This window comes from Mustela erminea, chromosome 9, assembly GCF_009829155.1.
Source record: "Mustela erminea isolate mMusErm1 chromosome 9, mMusErm1.Pri, whole genome shotgun sequence".
Lineage (NCBI taxonomy): Eukaryota > Metazoa > Chordata > Mammalia > Carnivora > Mustelidae > Mustela > Mustela erminea.
The window spans coordinates 64,659,020-64,679,337 of NC_045622.1; the positions used below are offsets into that span (position 1 = coordinate 64,659,020).

General features: G+C 37.3%; 1 protein-coding gene across 2 annotated transcripts in view; it reads right to left on the reverse strand.

Moving 5' to 3' along the window:
• SBF2 (SET binding factor 2) overlaps positions 1-20,318 on the reverse strand; it is a 476,395-nt gene that overhangs the window by 39,009 nt on the left and 417,068 nt on the right. Inside the window, exons 21-29 of one of the 2 annotated variants that reach the window (XM_032358786.1) lie at positions 19,600-19,673; positions 17,897-18,092; positions 14,940-15,067; positions 13,319-13,494; positions 11,236-11,381; positions 8,863-9,061; positions 4,792-4,988; positions 2,447-2,587; positions 1,475-1,570 (exon numbers count right to left, since the gene is read on the reverse strand). In XM_032358786.1, coding sequence (XP_032214677.1) covers positions 1,475-1,570; positions 2,447-2,587; positions 4,792-4,988; positions 8,863-9,061; positions 11,236-11,381; positions 13,319-13,494; positions 14,940-15,067; positions 17,897-18,092; positions 19,600-19,673 — 1,353 coding nt within the window. The remainder of the gene's footprint in view (positions 1-1,474; positions 1,571-2,446; positions 2,588-4,791; positions 4,989-8,862; positions 9,062-11,235; positions 11,382-13,318; positions 13,495-14,939; positions 15,068-17,896; positions 18,093-19,599; positions 19,674-20,318) is intronic. The other variant, XM_032358787.1, reaches the window with a different exon arrangement.

The following is a 20,318-nucleotide window of genomic DNA, read 5'->3' on the forward strand; positions in this document are numbered from 1 at the left end:
AGGCTAGTACCATATACTGTTAAGAACAATAGCACAGGCTTGGGAAGGGACCCACTTCTCTAATCATGTACCAGAAGTGGGCCCCTGTAGACTGCAAAAGAGAGGGCTGATCTTACTATACCTCCGTCCCGGTCTAAATGTAGAGCCCTGGTTTAATGGAGGGAGAGCTGGGTGCCAAGACTGTTTCTTTGTCTGATATAATAAAAATTGCTACATAAGAAGGGTGGGACTTACGTTGAGGTGGGAAAGTTTCTCACGGGAAAATTTCTCAAACAAGAGTGAAGGCAGTGCATATTGTTACATACTAGATACTCAGTGAATATTTTTTGAATAGAAAAAAAAAGAACAACGGCACACGGAAGGTATTTCAAGTGATATTAATGTCAGTATGGGTCAACCTAGTGATGGGGCCATCCCCATACCTAATGTAATCTGAGGCTGCAGGAGTTCAAATCAATGGAGCTCATTGGGTGGCAAAGATGGTGAAAAGAAGGCAAACATTTGAACTGGGGGTATTTGGAGTTAAAGTTCTCAGAGTGAAAAGATGATATCAGCTTTTAAATCCAAAGGGCTGTGGTATGGAGAGTAAGATTTAGAATTTTCTAACTTTAGAGGGCACAAGAGCTAGGGCCAATATGTAAAAGTTACATAGTGGCAGATTTTTAGATCAATATGAGAAAGAATTTTCTAACAATATATAGAGTTGCTTACAAAGGCAAGGGACTACTTTTTAGGAAGAAATGAGTTTCCCATTACTGATGATGTTCAAGCAACTTGGATCATTCACTTGGTACGTTTTCAAGGGGATTCTGCACTGCATGGGAGTGAGAAGAAAAGCCCAAGATTCTGTGAATCCAGTGGGAAGTAGATTTTTACAATCAAGATACGTGCTTTGGAATTTCCTCTGAAAAGTAAAAGAATCTCACATAATCTCCAGAGACCAAAGTGCACCACCTCTGGAGCTAAAAGAGCAAATACAGGCCTTTCTCTACTTCCTTATGCCAGCAGTGAAAGCCCGGAGGAAGAAAAGAGTAACCTGAGTATCATTCTCTCTTGTTCCCTAACCTAGTATTTCAGAGAACAGAAGTAAAAATTACAGGCACAGGGAGGCACAACTCTCTGAGTCTCGTATTACTTCTCTCTAGCTGTTTCTGCTCCGTGATCAGCTTTTCTACCCTGCAAACCTGAAGCATTGTAGGTATTTGCAGGGCTGACCATTTAGACACATCCCCCTTACCTCCCGCGATTTCCAAACTCAATACCTAAGATTTCAGCAATTATTATGCCTCTTGTTCCAGGAGGCTAAACTTATCTGTCAGTGACACCAGTAACAAATTCGCTAATTTATTTAGAAAAGGGTAATTAAGAACAATCGGAACCATAATTAGTTGATTTCAAATATGACTATCTAGAGTAAATTTTTTTAAATTTTAAGGTCGTATCAGTGCTCAGTTATAAAATCAATCTTACTAACCTCCTCGAGCAAAGCTATTGGATGGGTTTACATCCAAATGTCCTGGCACTACCTGCTTAAGCACAGTGGACATTCTTGAAGTCCTCCTTTCAGTCCCTGAAAGTCAGCCAAAAAGAAGAACAAAGACCATGTCGTTCAGGTTAACATTACTCAAATGACAAAAAGTTATCTTCATGTGTAGCATGTCTAATTGCTGCCAAACACTGTACTTTTTAAGTACCCATCGCTTTAATAGAGATAACAAGGCACTGTTACTATTTCCTCAGAGATACACACATTTGCAAGATTATAGAGAGTTAGGTTTGGCAAGTGCAATCAGAGAATTTAATGATAAATGAAGCAAGGCATGCATGGTGTTACTTTACAAGAAAAGCCACTTTCTGCTTATGCTGAGCTAATTCAAATAGCTGATTAAGCCAAGGAGACCAACTTTTCAAGTCACATGCTCCTGTGTCTAACACATTAGGGTTACCTCTACATGAACCCTTTGGGGTTCCATCACATGATAACTGAAACAGAATATTAGTACAAGTCTTAATGGTTTCATCCAAATCTAGTGAAAACAAACTGTACTACAAATCATAAAAGGCTGCAGAAATTTCAGGAATTTCAAACTTATACATGGCAATTTACTACATACACATTTCACAATCAGGTGTTCAACTTAAACATTCAACTTTGTAATAATATGTGAAAGTCTATGTAAAACAGATTCTAGGAAAAAAGATGACTTTATGTTCCCCACTCCTATTATTCTTTTAAAAAGGAAAAAACGGAACCCCCACATTTGGTTACTAGACATTAACAGTGGCATGCTGATTTTTAAGTAAAAGGAGCTAAAGTTATAGCCCCACAGGGCAAAGGTTTAAGGGGTCATACAGAAAGAACAGTATAAATAACTAAAGAGACTAACCCTGGGAATGAATCTGACCTCTCGTGGTTGTCAAGAAGAAAAATATTATCAGATCTTACCTGGAGACAGAGCAAGTGCTGGCCTGACAGTAAGGGTGTTATTGCCACTGAGTTTCTGATGGACAGAAACTGCATTCAGTAAGGCTTGCAGGTATTTTTCTTGTTCTATGCTACTGGAAGATTCTAAGGAGGAGGTAGGAGCTGTAAAAGAATAAGCGAATAGAACAAACTGTCTCTAAGTTAATAAAAGAGATATTTACTGATGTATCTTATTCTTTCTGTATATAATCTTCAAGTTACCACACCCAAATACAGAAACCAGACCCACTTTAAGCTGTAAACTATTAGATGGCTCTTCTCCTTTAATATTGGTTTCACCACACCTATTTCTTTGTTGCCTCATCATCCTCCCAGAAAGAGCCCAGGTCTGGAAAGCCAGCACAGGGCTGACCTTCCAAGCATAGGTATAGCTTCTCATTATACAAGCAACTTAGAATAAAGAGTCATGAAAGGCAACATCTGCTTGATGATGTCCCCTAAATTATGCTGTCCATGCTACTGTCTGGGAGCAGAGGATGGAGTGGGTTCCTTTGGCAACCTGGAATGGACAGAGGTGAGAATTCCCATACTGGTAGCTTTCTTCTAATTCTGCCACACAGGTCTAACATGGCACACAAACTTGTAGGGGTTCACTGAAGGAAGAGTAGAGGAAGATGGGGAGAAGGCAGCAACAGCTATTGACAGATTCCCTAGTCCTTCTAAGAGAGGGGCAGAGGATATGCACAGAGGGAAACAAATGTGAGAGCAATTCTGAGCAATTCTCAGACTCAGTAATCTGAGTCTGGTTTGTGTGGAGCAAAGAATCATTGAAATTGGCCTGGGCACTTTAAAGAGGCAGCATTCTGGACTCATTAGAAGGACAAGAGATATTAACAAATTTTTTACATCTTGAATTTAAGAAGTTAGAAAAATTATATTTTATGAACTTTTAAGATGCCATTATTATATTTTATAAACTCTAAGATGTCATCAATTATAAGATCTAATTATTTTATGTACTAAGAATTAAAAACTCTTCCATTTAAACTACGACAATTCTTTCTCATCACATATATTTTAAGATGCATCCCAATTTCAAATATATTAAAATGCAGGCATATGTGTGAGCTCAAAAATATGAAATTTTTTATTTATTTTGTTTATTTTTTAAAATTATTTTTATTAATATATAATGTATTATTTGCCCCAGGGGTACAGGTCTGTGTGAAATGTTTTTATATTATATTAAAAAAATCAGAAACCAGTGGAATAAAATAATTTCAATTTTTTTCCAATGAAAAGCTCAGTGATATATTTATCAAGGCTTCTGAAATGACTCCCTCACTTTATGTAAGTAACTTCCATATGCCATGTTCTGTTATATCTACTTTGTGGCTTGGGAGATTCCCCAGTGTCAAAATAGTTCAAAGCCAATTGCCTTTAATTATACCAATGCTGAGACTCTAAGACAGGTTGGATAATAATGACAATGCTGCTGCTGCTGCTGCTGATGTATTGTGTGTGTGGTACCCTTAGTCAAGTGAATAGTCAAGGACACACTGGTCAACTTTAAGAATAAAAGGAGGAAAATGGATGAGAATAAAAAGGAGATATCAAAAGCACATAGTTTTACCTACTGAACAAGAACTTGACTTACCTCACTTCCAAAGGGTTAAGAACACAGCCAAGCCTAAATTGGATCTGATATCTTGGTGGTCTATTGTTTAATTTTACTGAGCATCTACTATAAGCTAGAAATTATGAGAAAGGTCAGCAAAATACAGCTCTTGACTGACTTCAAGACCTCAAACACAGTGCTTAAAAATATCCTCAGAATAAAAGGACAGCAGTACTGCCTGCTTTCTTAAGCTGGTGTCCCTCTAGCTTCCAAAAATATCCTTTGCTTGAGAGCTTCTTTAAAGGCAGCATTTTGGTCAGTAGTTTGCTAACTTGTTTGTGTGTGTACATGTGATTTATAGGAATGAGATAAAGTATCTCAAATTACGTGGGACAGAGGATCCCTACTTGCTTCGAAAGCTGTTAAGTATTCTTGGATGCTTCCCAGAAAGAAAGAGAAAGATCAGCATAATCTAGTTTTCATCTGTGGATACTCTGGTTTGCTGGAATGAAAACAGCCTAGAACCACAGACTTTATTATGATACAGACAGATATATTAAGCAAAATGTCAAATTCAAGGTGTAACCCCACATTGTCAAGTAGTACATGTTTTATATTGCATTGCAGAAAGCCTGTGAGAGAAGGCTCAATATAAGGGTATGGTTGGCATTCCAAGATATTACCTCCTTTATTTTTAGGAATTCTCTGAAGTAAAATGATCATAACTGTGCTATGGAGAGAGGCTTACCTGCCTGAGGGGAGTTCTGAGATTTGAAAAGACCAACTACTCCCTTCCCATGGAATCCTCCAGATCGGAGAAGCAGGGTACTACTTCTTGAGTTCTTCCAACATACAACAGGCAGGCGATTGTGTCGATAGCAGCGGGCAACTCTTGGTAAACTACTGTCTTGTATAGCTTGAGGTACAACTAAAAGGCCAGGATAGCTTCAGGGACATGGAAAGGAGAAAGTGAATGATTTGGGTTGCAGGGGGGCAGAGGGGAAGAAGAATGGGAAAGAAATGGGGAGAGAGAGAGAGAGAGAGAGAATATGAGAACATGAACATCATCATATCCTGTAATTTTCTAAGGCTCAGAAATACACTGGTTGAGGGGTAAGATATTTTTTATTTTTAAATTTATTTTAATTAACTTATTCTTTGGGGGGTAAGATATTTTTTTAAACATGGAACTTAGTTTCAGCTCAGTTCTTTAGGGGTTGAGAAGAAACAGCCGAGATGGTGAAAACAATTAAATAAATCCATTAATCTGTAGTCTTTTTTGAAATAAGCCCCCTTTAATAATAACTGCAGACTCATATATAATAACCTAAACTTAGAAAATAAAAATGCTATGTAGCATTACTAAAAAGGCCTCTGTTAAACTGATGATTCTCTTTGCCTTATACACTACTTTCTGTCAACTTGAAATAAAGATTGTAAGATTACTGGATTAATACCAACTTTATGGGGATGACAAGTCAAATTGTCAACTCATTAGTCTGCTGAAATGACAACCGAGCATAGAGTACACTAATATTAGCCTGTCTGACATGTTGAAAGAACTAAAAATCAAAACCAAATGATTTCTGGTATGAGAACAGTACGTTCAAATGTCAAAATAAGTTTAAATATTAACACTACATGTTGATAATTTAAAAAGATTAGCTCATAAAGTTATAGGATATGACGCTGGGGAAATACAAAACAGACAGGAGTACTTTGTTTTTATAGGTTTCAGAGTCACTTCCTTTAGTTTATTTAGAAATATTATACTAAAGAGATTTCATATTAGTAACCTCCTAACCTCTAATCCCATATATTTACATGTGAGTACATTCCCTGTTCTTCCTCTTTTTTTTTTTTTTTTTTTTTTTAAATGTAGGCTCCATGTCCCATGTGGAGACCAGTGTGGAGCTTGAACTCATGACCCTGAGATCAAGACTTGAGCTGAGATCAAGAGGTGGATGCTCAAACCACTGAGCTATCCAGGCGCTCCAAGATAACTTACTCTTAATTCCTATCACCTATTTCATTCATCTCTCCATCTACCTTCCTCTGGTAACAATCTGTCCATTCTTTATAGTTAAGAGTCTGGTTTTTTGGTTTGTTTCTCTCCTTTTTTTTCCTTTGTTCATTTGTTTTGTTTCTTAAATTCCACATGAGTGAAATCATATAGTATTTGTCTTTCTCTGACTGACTTATTTTGCTTCGCTTCATCCACCTTACACTCCAGATCCATCTATGTTGTTGCAACTGGCAAGATTTCATTCCTTTTTATGGCTCCGTAATATTCCATTTTATATATATATATATATATATATATATATTTAAACACACACACACCACATCTTCTTTATCCATTCATCAATTAGGTTGTTTTCATACTTTTGTTAATGTAAATAATGCTGCTATAAACACAGGGATGCATATATTCTTTTGAATTAGTATTTTCCTATTCTTTGGGTATATATCCAATAGTGTGATTATTGGATCACAGGGTATTTTTAACTTTTTGAGGAGTTTCCATACTGTTTTCCAGAGTGGCTGCATCAGTTTGCATTCCCACCAACAGTGACCGACGGTTCCTTTCTCTCCACACTCTCACCAATATTTTTTCTTGTGTTTTTGACTTTAGCCATTCCGACAGGTATGAGGTGATATATCACTGTGTTTTTCTTTTTAATTTTATTTTTTATTTTTATTTTTTAAGTTAGTATTTCTTTAAAAAAAAAATTGTATTTGTTTATTTGACAGAGAGCACAAACAAGTGGAGCAGGAAAGGGATAAGCAAGCATCCTGCCAATCAGGGAGCCAGAGGAAGGGCTCACTATCAAGACTCTGGGATCTTGACCTTAGCCTAAGGCAGAAGTTTACCTGACTTACCCACACAGGTGCCCTGAAGACTTTTTTTTTTTTTTTTAATGGCACAGTTAAACACAGAAAGCAGTACAACTGGGCAAAATTTGTGTTAAAAAAATAATCCCATCCCTTTGGACCAACCCAACTCTTCATATATAGGCATGTATATAGACTGACAAAGAACGTTTACATTTTTGAATAAAGACGCAAAGTATGCAAAAAACATTAATACTGATGCAAAAAATGAAAAGAGAACCAAGGCAGAAGAAGGTGTTTAAGCTCTCCTGGACCCACCGCAGCCTGGACCAGGAGGATCCCAGGGCCGCCTGGAGTGGGGCAGTGTCCCCCCCACGGCCCAGAAAGAGCACCACTGCCTCTGCCTGGCCAGCCCCGCAGTGAAGAAGGTCCCTGAGGGGGCTAGGCCGCCGAGTCAGGCTGGGCTGCTGCCGCTAACAGGGAGACCGCCTCGGATGCCTTCTGAACGTATCACTGTGATACGTTCAGAAGTTTGATTTACGTTTGATTTACATTTCCCTAATGATGACTGACGCTGAGCATCTTTTCATGTGTCTGGTGGGTGGTATTTGTAAATTTAAACTGTTATTTAAAATAAGAGATCTGGGGCACCTGGGTGGCTCAGTGGGTTGAAGCCTCTGCCTTTGGCTCAGGTCATGAACTCAGGGTCATGGGATCAAGCCCCGCATCAGGCTCTCTGCTCGGCAGGGAGCCTGCTTCCTCCTCTCTCTCTGCCTGCCTCTCTGACTACTTGTGATCTGTCTCTGCCAAAGAAATAAATAAAATCTTTAAAAAAAAAAAATTGTTTATGGGACACCTGGGTGGCTCAGTGGGTTAAGCCTCTGCCTTCAGCTCGGGTCATGATCTCGGAGTCCTGGAATCTAGCCCCGCGTCGGGCTCTCTGCTCGGTGGGGAGCCTGCTTTGCCCCCTCTCTCTGTGTCTGCCTCTCTGCCTACTTGTGATCTCTGTGTGTCATATGGATAAATAAAATCTTTAAAAAAAATTGTTTAAAAAAAATAAAAAATAAATAAAATAAGAGATCTACAGCTTCTTAACAAAAGAGAGAGAGAGAGAGAAAGAGTGAGATCTACGGCTCTCCAGTATCAGAGGAGTTGAAACAAATAGCAACATTAAACCAACGTTCTAAAATATGTACAAGGCTTGTACATATACAAGCAATATACAAAGTACTCTCATAGCATTATTCTATTCAATCAAACTGGGAATTTATGAATGCAAAGGAAACAACTTATCCAGAGATGAAAATGATTAAACTTGTGGATGGTGGAAATGTAGTTTTAATAAATATAAATATAAAGCATGGAACAGAACTTAACTGATATAGGAAACAGTGAGAGATGGCAAGAACAGAAAAAAACATTTTCATTTACATTCTCTAATACCTGTGAAAATATTCTAATTAGACAGCATAAGAACACCCTGCCTACACTTGGGTCAACAAATACAGTGTGTGCCAAAATAGGCCCCACCCATTCATTTATTTCCCATCTATGGCTGCTTTTGTGGCAGAGTAGGGGCAATGAGACCATATGGTCTGCAAAACTGAAAATGTGTACTATCTGGCCCTTTAAAGAGAGGGAAAGTCCTATTTTTATTTCAAGTTCATTTATCTTCAGGCATGGTAGAAAAGATGCAAATGCGAGGAGAAAGACAAACAAAATCATAAAGGTGACAAAAACTTTTTACCTTTCACCTTTCACTCTAATCTAGGCACTATTCATCGATGTAATTACACTTCTGAGAATGCCAAGGAGATGCTTGCTCATGCTGTTAAAAAGTGTCCCTTAAACACACATACCCCTGAAGATCTTGCTCCTGATTTTCTGGTATTTTTCTCTGTCTGGGTTATGGTGACAAATAGCCCATTCAAGACAAAATAGAAGAAAGTTAAGGTGTCTTTTTGGAGCCCACTAACAGACTTACCTCCGGCAGAGTGAATACATCCTATTGGAGGCAGTGATTCGAAAATACTCTGGTTTTGAGCGAGAAGAGCTGCCACTTATGGTTCCCAGACCTAAACGCTGATAGTCTCTGAAACATGCTTTTTCCACTAACTGTTCCATTGTAGACTTCTCTGACGCCTTCAGAGTGGTACTTGTGGGGAGTTCACTATCATCTGAAACTGTGAAGGCAGAAACAGATTTTGAAAAAATGATATGGCTCAAAGTAGAGGATTAGAAGCTTCCTTTTGAAGAGGATTCTTAAACCAAGAGAGGTTTGTATTAGGGTTACAGGCACTATGTATATCATAAATTAAATCCAGTTAATTCTTTGTAGAATCATTATGTTCAAACATAAATTAAAACAGTAATGGACAGTCAGGAAATAAAATATCAGGAGCTCAAAATGTCAGGGAAAATAAACTCAAAATGCCAGGGGCATGTCTGGCTGGTTCAGCTGGAAGATGAAGCAACTCTTGATCTTGGGATTGTGGGTTTGAGCCCGACACGGGGCGCAGAGATTACTTAAATAAATAAATAAATAAACTTGTAAAAATGCTAGGGCAATTAACTCAAAATTTCTAAAAATAATACAATTTTGAACTCATTAGCCATATTTTTCTGTTTTCAATCAGGCTTGCTTATTAATGCCAAAGTATAGTGATTTCTATTTAGGACTCTATAAAATAAACATTCAAATTTTGTTAGAGGTTAACCCATAGTAAAATTTATCTTTAATATGATCACTATAAAACTTTATCATCCAGGTTTCAGTTAACTTTTCAGAACATAAACTTTTACTAGAAATTTCTAGATTAGGCAGAAGTTCACTCATGGGAAAAGACCTGTCTTAGATATCAAGAGGTTATACTTTTTTTGTGGAAAATATTTTTGTCAGAGGATGTGGTATACATGGGAAACTCCCTCATAATTTTGCAATCACAGGTTACAGAATCCCTTAAGATTTTAGATGTGGAAGGATTTGCCCAATAATCAAGCATTTTAGGGAGGATTTAAGAAAAAAAAAAAAAACCCAACATTCCTAATTGGTACTGAATGTTCTAACTTAAAAAAAAAAAAATCCATGTTAAAAACTGCCTAATTTACTTTCTTATTTATTTCTACAGTGAGAGAAGTCTAATTAAGGTTTCAGAATTTTTGGATATGTACTCAAAGTTCTAATGTCAAAGCGAATTATATGGCTCTCTTCCATTTAAAGAAAAAAAATAAACCATTTAACAGTTTATACCTACAAATATAAAAGACTTTGTGTTTTACTTTGTGAACTTCACAATGCAAATACGCCATCAACTAAAGGTTTTGTGTTGGCTTTTTATTTTCAGAGGAGCGAAGAGCATTATTTAATTTGGTCTTTGGTGGAATAAATGTCAAATAATAGGTTTTCGTCCATGTAATCATAAAAACTTCAAATTAGAGGAGTCAAATACCCATGGGTAATGTTTTTATGGCTTTCTATGTGACTGTAAGGAGGCCAGGGTTCCAAAAAATGGTCATTCCAGTAATGCAATCGTGGGTCTTTTCATTGCTCTCCAAGTATGTAGGTACACATATTGAAAAGGAGATCTTTAGCCAGTGATCTTTCTAAATATGAGGTTTCTTTCTTCAAAATGTCCTTGTTATTATTAGAAGTAGTAGTATTATAGTTACTGGTGATTGACTCTAAGATCCTGAAAAGAAAAAAGGTACAAAGGCATCCTGCCTCCTGTTAGATCAGAATTTTCCCTAGTGTTAATTCCATAGACATAATCCATAGTGGTTTAAGGAACAGAAAACAGTCAATAAGAAATTTTGTGACTGGTTTCCTGCCTGTATTTTCCCAACCAAGAGGTATCTCAGCTTCTCAGACTCTGCCCTTTTTTTTCTTACCGTCTAAGAATCTCTTCATCTTTGGTCCCTCATTTTGATTCAGAGTACCCACAATGTTCTTACCCCAAACCCAAATCTTTAATTTTGAATATCCAATGTCCTTGTTTCCTTATTCTTACTGTGTAACAATAAGGTACAGGGGATTACTTTCTACCTAAATTTCCCATGCACTGGGTTTCTTTCTTTCTCCCTTTGATGAGACCCATGTAACAATGGCCAATGAGCTCTGTGGATTTAGTAAGAGAGAAGCATAATTCAGCAAAACCTTTTCTGAACAATGGAATCTTGGGAAAATAACTCCCCCCCCCCACCTATTTTGAGAAGCTGGTAAGTGCCCTCCACTCTTCTTATGAGATCTAGGTTCTTGTGAGTCAAAGTTTAAGGACAACTACATCCGAGATTCTTATTCTTACTCATAAGAAGAAAGAATAAAACCAATTCATGAAGGAAAAAAGGAGTTCTCACATACCTGATATATCATCTTCTTCATTCCATCCAGGACGATTCACTCTCTCTTCCACAATTGTCCCTGTCCTCCTCTTCAATAAATACTGCCGCCCAATTGTCATTTTCCCTGCCCTTTTGGCACCTTTCACAATTGTTTTTGAGAAGGTGCTGTAAGTCATAAAACCAAAGAGGCCATCAATTTAATATGAGGACATCATTTACATTTTTTGACACCTACACAGCTCAACTTATTCCTTTTCTACACCCACAGCTACTAGGATTATGGAGCCCTTCAGTAAGTCTCTCCTTTTTAGATCATTTTGTATATGGCAGAGACTAATTTCCTATAAAACACTGTTATCATCAGGACAGCTGAAGGCAAAAAGTGCAAGAACCCAGAGTAGCACATAAGCTACTTATTCCAAATCTAAACTCAGTTGGACTTTTGGTCAAACATGCCCCTTAATGTACTCTGGTTACCCATGCCACCTCCTCCACCAGCTCCCACAAACTATGCTGGTAGAAGTCCTCCTTCATGGAAGCCTGTCTGCTCCACTTTCTACTAATTCAAACTCTTTCTACTAACTCATAGGCTTTTCTTTGAGATCATGTAAGAATTATATTTAGCATGTGTAAGTATGTATGTGTGGTGTCCTGCCTTCTGACACTGTAAACCTTTACATACTCAAGACAATTCTGAGTTGTTTTAAATCTTAAAATTGCGATATCTATCTTGTAGCTGGATAGATTAAGCTTGATACAGAAAACGTTGATTTTGTGTGTGTGTGTGTGTGTGTGTGTGTGTATTTCCTCCCACAGTCCATAGATTCTAAACATAAAATGCCATAAAAAGCTTCATATCTTCCATAGAGGGTTGGAATAAGAGATGTCACAGGCTCCCCTGTGACTCCATACTGCAAAGACAAGATGTCTGGCTCGCTGCTGTAAATGCCTAGGAAGCTGCTCATGTTTCAGTGTATCATTTCTGGATCTCCATGGGCCCCTTCATTTACCAGGGAACTGTGGTACAGGTGGTCAGCTATGCAATTTAGTAATGACACACTGTCTGGAACCTCAACTCTTCTATAACCTCCAGCATACCCCACTTCTAGCAAAGAAAAGGGCTCTTCTCCAAAGTCTGCAGAATACTCCCTAATACGTAATTTGTACTGGCAGATGCCCAAATTCTAAGTGATTAATAGTGAATGAACTGAGCTTTTGGCCCCTATATTTTATTACTAATTGAAGATAGATTTTAAGCAATTGTTATTTTGTAATAACCGAAATGCAAAAGTTTCAACATAAATTACTAAAAATTTTCAGAAAACAAGGGGTCCCACAAAGAAATAAGACAACTAAATGCAATGTCTGATCCTGGAATGGATCCTGTACTAGGCAGAAAAAAAAAAATAGCTATAAAGGATTATCAGCAATTTGAACAAGGACGCTGGATTAGATATAAGTTATATACCAATTCAATTTCCTGGTTATATACCATGGTTTGTTCTTAGAAAATACGTATCAATATATTTAAGGATAAAGGAGTATTATGTATATAATTCAAATGGTTTAGAAAAAATATATATGTGAGAGAAAATGATTAAAAAATGGAGCAAAACATAAACAATTGTTGTATCTAGGTAAATGGTATATAGGAATTCTTTGTGTTATGTTGCAACTTTTCTGTAAATGTGAAACTAAACCAAAACAAAAAGTTACAGAAAAAGAAAAAACAAAGGCTACCATCTCTAGATCAAAGCAAAACTGTCTACTAGGTCTGGATATCAAAGAAAACTGAAGGGCCTGCTCAAAGCCAGTTAGAAAGGAATCAAGATGGGAAAAAGGGGGAACAGAGTTTCACATTCAAAAAAATATATTATGAGCAATGGACATATTGGTCAAAACCTCTTATAGCATTTAGTTTTTGAAACTTGCTCCACACATCAATGCTCCTGCTCCATAACTTTCCGAGCTATGTCCAATGGGCTTCACAGGATGGCAAACAAAAACAGCAGTCACATATACACTGACACAAAGGAGAGGTCACTTTCCCCGTCGGGGAGTTATGAAAAGGCTGAAATGAAAAAACTTGACTGTCTTCTTACCGGAAGGATGTGTTCTTTTCCTTCTGTTTGGGTAAAATTATTTGTGGGGTAGTTTGTCCAGCAGCAAAAGCAAAGGTGGTGAAAATGGACTGAGGATAACGGAACTTCATTAGCTGTTTCTTAAAGATCTCTACTACCTCTGGACTCACTTCTTCATCAAACGCTACTTTAATCAACTAGAAAGAAAAGAGAGAAAATACCTCAGAAGGATTAATTAAGGATTTCCAGATAACATCCTCCCAAGTTATTGAAATACCAGAAAGTTAATACTAAATGGCAGAAATCCAGAGGTTGAGGGGACCTTGGATATCATGTAATATAATTTTTTATTTAAAAAAAGGGCTCAAAAAATTTTTTTTAAAAAGGGCTCAGAAAGGTATACTTGTCATAGATGGTTCACTGGCAAGGAAAATCATGTATCTTGAAGTTGGGTTTCTTTAAGACTACCTTTTCTATGATGGGATAGAGAAATTAACTTATAGTGTCTGAATTAGGAAACATGTCTTTCTTTTTTTTCAACTATTGGCTCTAGATGGGGAATTTGGCCTAAGGAAGCTTCTTCTTACCCAGAATTACCATAAATCTAGTAAGAAAAAGTCTGCTTGACTAGAATCCTAAGCAAGATAGCCAGGCAATATTCCAGTTTAGAGTCCTCTGGCAGGTGGACCAGTGAAGAAAGCCCCGGGTGGTTCCTGCCCCCAGGTGATGGGGAGCAGGTCTGGAGCCTAGAGATCAGTAGCCTCACATTTCACACAATGAGCACATGGAGGTCCTAGGGGTGGCTGGAAGAAATGCAGCAAGAACTGGCGCCCTCAAAAATCTGAGAAGTCAGAGACAAGGCATAAAAATAGGAAGAGCAAAATTTTATAGACTAAGAACTGTAAAAAGGAAAATCTAAAAGAAGATCACTCTTCCCATGTCTGCTTTTATCAGTAATTCCACAAGTTCTGATATGTTTAAAGCTCCCTAGAAAATCCTCTGCTTAATTAAAAGCTATTTAGTTAGTACCAATAGTACTTTAGCCCTGACTATAATTCTTAAGAGTTTTATCTCTTCCACAGAAGTGCCATAGGGCATTTCCTTCTGAAACAGGTGCCAAGAGAATTGTTTTCTCTCTAAAGCCTTTATCAAACACAAAGGTATGACTTGGCAGAGAATAAGAGCCAACTGTATGTGTCTGAATTTCTAAGATCACTAATTATTGACAGATACCTGTTGGTACTCAGTTGGCCAAGGGGTTCAGGAAGTGAGGGATTAAATACAGAATGATTCGGGTTTACTCAGTTGAAGATTACCCTCTCAGACCCTCTGATCCTCATCCTCTAACGTCTGAGTCCATTACCACAGAAAGTAGCCACATCGTTTGTAGAAAACTCTTAAATAGTAGAGAAATGGTGGCTCCCTTTAAAAAAATTTTTTTTGGAAAGATTTTATTTATTTGACAGACAGAGATCACAAGTGGCAGAGAGGCAGGCAGAGGGAGGGGAAAAGCAGGCTCCTTGCTGAGCAGAGAGCCCCACACAAGGCTGGATACCAGGACCCTGGGATCATGACCTGAGCTGAAGGCAGAGGCTTTAACCCACTGAGCCATCCAGGTGTCCCTGGCTCCCTTTCTTAATACCTGAAAAGATGCTGATGTAATCTGTAGTCCCTCTTGCATGTTCTGCTGCAGCTGGTTCTGCATGGTAATCTTCTTCTCCTTGGTGATGGAGGCAATAGGAAAACTCCGCACAACTGTCTGCTCACCAACTACAGGAAAGAAGGACACAGACTCAGCAACAGCACTTTATTGCTTATTTATAGAATCCCTGCTTCTCATTTTATCAGCCTCTGCTAACAAAATGTATCAGGAGAGGCTGATGCCCAGGAATGCAGTGAGAAAATGCCATGATTCCAGAATCACATTCATTGATTTTATTGCATGGCAATTCACTCCTGAGACATGATCCTTTCCTGGAGTGAATGAACCATCCCAGTCTGCTCGCCTTCATTCTTTCTACTTCTCCAAACGGCTGTGTGCCACACCAGATCACCTGGTTTAAGGCAATCTTAAAGATTTTTAATCTTAAAGGCATCCATGACATTTAATGTAAGTATAAAGCAAAAGAGAAAAGATTTTTAAAATGTGTTTCCATATATGATAAAAGGTGCCGTATCATGTATTTGTGCCTTCAGAAGATACAGGACTAAGTATAGGCTGAAGAGTTTTAAAAATTTAAATATTAAAGAAAGGGAAAATGTAAATAATTATCAACTACTAGAGGTTGTGAAGATGCAAGCCTAGAAAATAAGTAGTACATGCAAAGCCTCACTTGGAAAGTTCAAAGATGCCCCTGGGAGAGGAGAGTCACATGCTGAATATAACATGTCATTAGCTCCTAAGTTTGAGGGAACAGAGATTTAAATATTTCAGAAAGGGAGAAGATTTCTGCAAGCTAGATGGCTAGAGAATGATTCCTGGAGGAAGTGAGAGGGAAGGTGAGGTTTGAAGAGAGCGTAGGCTTAGATCTGCAGAGGGGGAGAGGAGGGAAATTCAGGCAGTGGTACAAGTGAAAGACCAGGAACAGCAATAAGCAAGGCGCCTTGGCTAGTGAGGCAGATGGGTGAGAACTGAACTAGGTTTATGAGTTCACCCATACATCTACTTATCATCATCAGAATTTCTCATTTCCTGGATCTATCAACTCCTAACCTAGAAAATTCTGATTATCCTCTTATGCTGAGCTCATATCCAGAGGCTAAACTAAATTAGGATGTATACAGAATTTATACAGAATTTAGTCCTAGGATGTATCAAACAACCTATACTTATACAATACACATAAAATTATCAGATTTCTAGGTGTCACTAAAGGATATATTTTAAATTAGAAATTTAAAAAGAGAAATGAAAGAGGCAATAAGAAGGCTTTCTCTGATAAAAATAGGTTCCCTAAAATGCAAAATTAACCCCAAAATTGACAGGAAAAAACAAGAGAACAATATAAGCCTTTATACTAAGTATGGTTTTGATTTTTTTAAAAGGAAATAAACAAGAACAACTTAAGTGACCAAATATCTTATATATTTATATCCCCAGAATATATGTTTGTGGCCACTAAGCTCACAAGCCACAGTACAAAAGAAATTTTAAGTACTAGATATTTAGTTTCTTTTAAAATTACATTTGCTTTCAAATACAAATATAATTTATGTGTGGTGATATGGCAGGAGAGGGCTGAAAAATTTTGCTCCATTTTCTCTCTTTTCCAAATGAATACAACTATGTCCATAGATTCATTTTGTTTATTAAATTTTATGAGATTTTAAAAAATTTACATGGTAAGCACTCTTTTATGAATAAGACAATAAACCATCTTGATTCTATCCAACAGAGGAATTACGCAACTGTGAGATTTTAAGGATACTACATTTTATACACCTAAAGTCCACTGTCTAACAAAATGTACAGCACATATAGTACATCTCATCAAATGTTACTGATTGAAAAATTGCAGATGAGGAAGGAACTTAGTGACCATTTATCTCAATGGTTCTCAATCCTTACTATGTATTAGAACCACTTCTGGGGCTTAAAAACGCACAGATGCCTGGGTCTTTCCATTCCTAGAATCCTATTCCAGGTATTAATTCAACTGTGTGAGGGTTGGGCCCAGATGGGTAGTTTTTTTTTTAAGCTTTCTGACAATTCAAATATGTAGTCAAGGCTGAGACCCACCGAATTATCACCAATCAAGCCCAATACCCTAGTTTTATAAAAGGGGAAACTAAAACTTGGAAGAGAGGTCAGGGGACTTAAGATATCACAATTAGCCAACAGCAGTCTGAATCTGAGCTTCTTATTTAGAGAGCAACAGCTCTAGCCCGAATGTTTTACGCTTTTCCCATCAACCAAAAGAGTTTAGAGATTACAGTGATTTACAAAAGATAATTCAGACTTGATAGGGCATGCTATTTCTTTCTAATATGGAAGAGTACAAAGAGTAGTAGAATATGGAAATAGAAGTTGAGGGAGTTTAGTGAATGGAAGTTGTCTGCCAAAAGGGAAATGAGGTTAGTTGAAATGTGACAAGAGGAAGTGGGGTTAGTTAGTGCTGTACAACCCTGTGATGCTTAGCATATCTTTCCACAAAAGGAATCATGTGTCTGGAAGACCTGAACCCTGCCGTTAACTATGCGACTCAGAAAGGTGGGACAAATCGGCAGGAGACCTCGTTAGCAGCTTTATACTGTGAATATCCCTAAGTCACAATATACTGCCTCATGAAATTCTGATTGTTTCAGTGAATAAACCTCATAAAATTCTGATTGTTTCAGTGAATAAACCTCATAAAATTATGATTGTTTCAGTGAATGAACCCTTGATGTACTGTTTAGAAGATACCCTTGGTTCTTTAAATAAGACTTTAAAATCCAAATAATCATTAGCTTTGACAGACAAAGGATTCTAAAAACTACTTGGTGACAAAAGGCTTTCTTTGAATTTGAAATGATCTGCAAATTACTGCACACAAATGGAATCAAAACCTCAAGCAGCACATGGATATCCATATTCTGATGGCATAATATGAGTCATACCTAGCTGATCATGGGGAGTCCCCCTGAAAAGAATTCTATATGTGGTAAGGAACAAGGCTCCTTCTGCTGGCAGGAGCTGAGGGCCTCCAAGAAGGCCTCCAGTAGCTTCTTCTCTTCCATCAGGGTCTAGCAGGACTCGAAGACCTTCACAGACGATTTCTTCTCCTGGCAGGAGAGCAGGCCTAAGAATCTTGGGCTAATAACAGAGAAAGTATTTCAAACACAAATCTTGTGGGGTTTCTAACACTTAGACCAAAGTTATCTTTTCAGTTGCAGATCTAAAAAACCCAAGTCAGACTGCTTAAGAAGCCAAAACGAGAAAACAGATTAGGGAAGAGGCAGAAATGATGTTTTTGTATCCAAATGTGAAAAGATCCTTTGTTCATTTATTTATTTATTTTTTAAGATTCTTTATTATTAACAGTAAAGTCATTGGAAATTACTAAGATGTTTAAAATATCTGTTCAATGGAACATTTTGCAACCATTGAAAAAAATGACTTAGATCTGTATGTGTTAAAATACAAAGATATCAAGGGTACACTGTCAAGTAAAAAAAGGAAGCTGTAAACCAGTATGTATATTATAATTCCCTCTTTTTGGAAAAAGGAAAAATGGTGAGAATATGGACTAAACTGTTAAAGGTGGTACTATCATGGTTAAAGGCAGAGGTGAGGTGGAGTTGGAAAGACCATGGAGGACTTTTACCTTGTTTAATGTGTATTTCTTTAATAATTTAATTTTATACAAAGAACACTGTTACTTCTATAAACTTAAAAAACAAATAATTAGAAAAACAGATGCATCTTTGAAAGGATCTGCCCTTCTTGGCCTTTATTGAAGATTAACACAAAAACTGGCCAAGTAATGAACATTTACACATCTTGGGAAATGTACAACCACATGATACACTCCTCTGGAGATAACAGTGCTAGGAAAAAAAAAAATCACCTCTCCTGAAGATCTAATACGCTTACTTTTTACTAAGCAATAAAAACTATATAAATCAGTACTATTCTTTTTGTTGGCTCTAGGAAGCTCAGAGCTAAATGTAAAGCCAAAGTTATAATGATATTCAATTTCTCACAGAAATATCTTTCCTATCCATCTACCTTCTGATTTTTCCTTTGAATTTATTTTTAATAGTTCTGTTATAGAGGTAAGTCCCGACACTAGTCCACAGACTGGTGCCAGATTAGCTGCAAAATAATCATCTGGGAGGCTTGTATTTGAAAGTATAGATTCCCAGACCAAGTCTCAGGGAACTCCAATTCAGGAGGCTGGGGTGGGGTTCAGGACTCTCAATTTTTAATAAACTTCCCAGATTCCCAGATGCTTGGGAGGTATGCTTACAACGTAAACAGATTCAGGAACCTGGTATTTTTATGGTAATTGCCTTAAGTCCTTTTTTTCTGGAAGTGGGCAGGGCATAAAATCTTGTCTTGGGCTTGGAAGTTAGAATGTTCATAATTTATGCCCTGCCTATAAAAACAGACTCAACAAGAGGCTATTATGGCTCCTTTGTTGAATCTATCTGTTTTATGAGGATCTACCTGGTAAACTCCTCTGAAAGTTTAATGTATCATTAAAAGTGGAGTCTCTGTAAAAGGTTAGGAGAAGGTGCTTTCTGGGGCACAAAAGTGTATTGTTGCTGTTTTTAAGAAGAGATGTTATAACCTGAAAGCATACAGTTGGAATAATTACCTTCTGTATAGGTGGGAGTCTTCTACTCTCTCGATGTACTGCTTCTAGGGTCTCAATGTGCATAGCTACAATTCCTAGGATAAGTCAGGGTATTCAAAATAAAAGAGAACAAAATAAGCAGAATTAATATAAATTCTGAGTGTTTTAGAATTAAAAACTAATCACAGTTTAGTGGTTCCTCAAAAAGTTAAACACAGAATTACCATATGATGTAGCAATTCCACTCCTAGGTACATACTTAAAAAATCAAAAATAAGCACTCAAACAAATACTTGTATGTGGATATTCATAGTAGCTAGAAATCAGAAATAATCCAGATGTCCACCAACAGTTGAACGGATAAACAAAATGTGGTATATCCATACAATGGAATAGTATCTGGCCATAAAAATGAATGGCATTCTGATACCTCCTACAACATGGAAGAACTTAGAAAACATTATGCTAAGTGAAAGAAGCCAGACACAAAGGAACATATATTGTATGATTTAACTTATAAGAAATATCTAGAATAGGCAAATTCATAGAGATATAGAGCTTACCAGGGACTACAGAGATGGAGAACGGGGAGTTAGGGCTTAATGGGTAGAGTGTGTATTCAGTGATAAAAAAGTTTTTGGTAAAGGACAGTGGTAATGACTGCACAACACTGTGAATGTGATTAACATCAGTGAATTCTACACTTAAAATAGCTTGAAGTGGCAAATTTTACATTATAT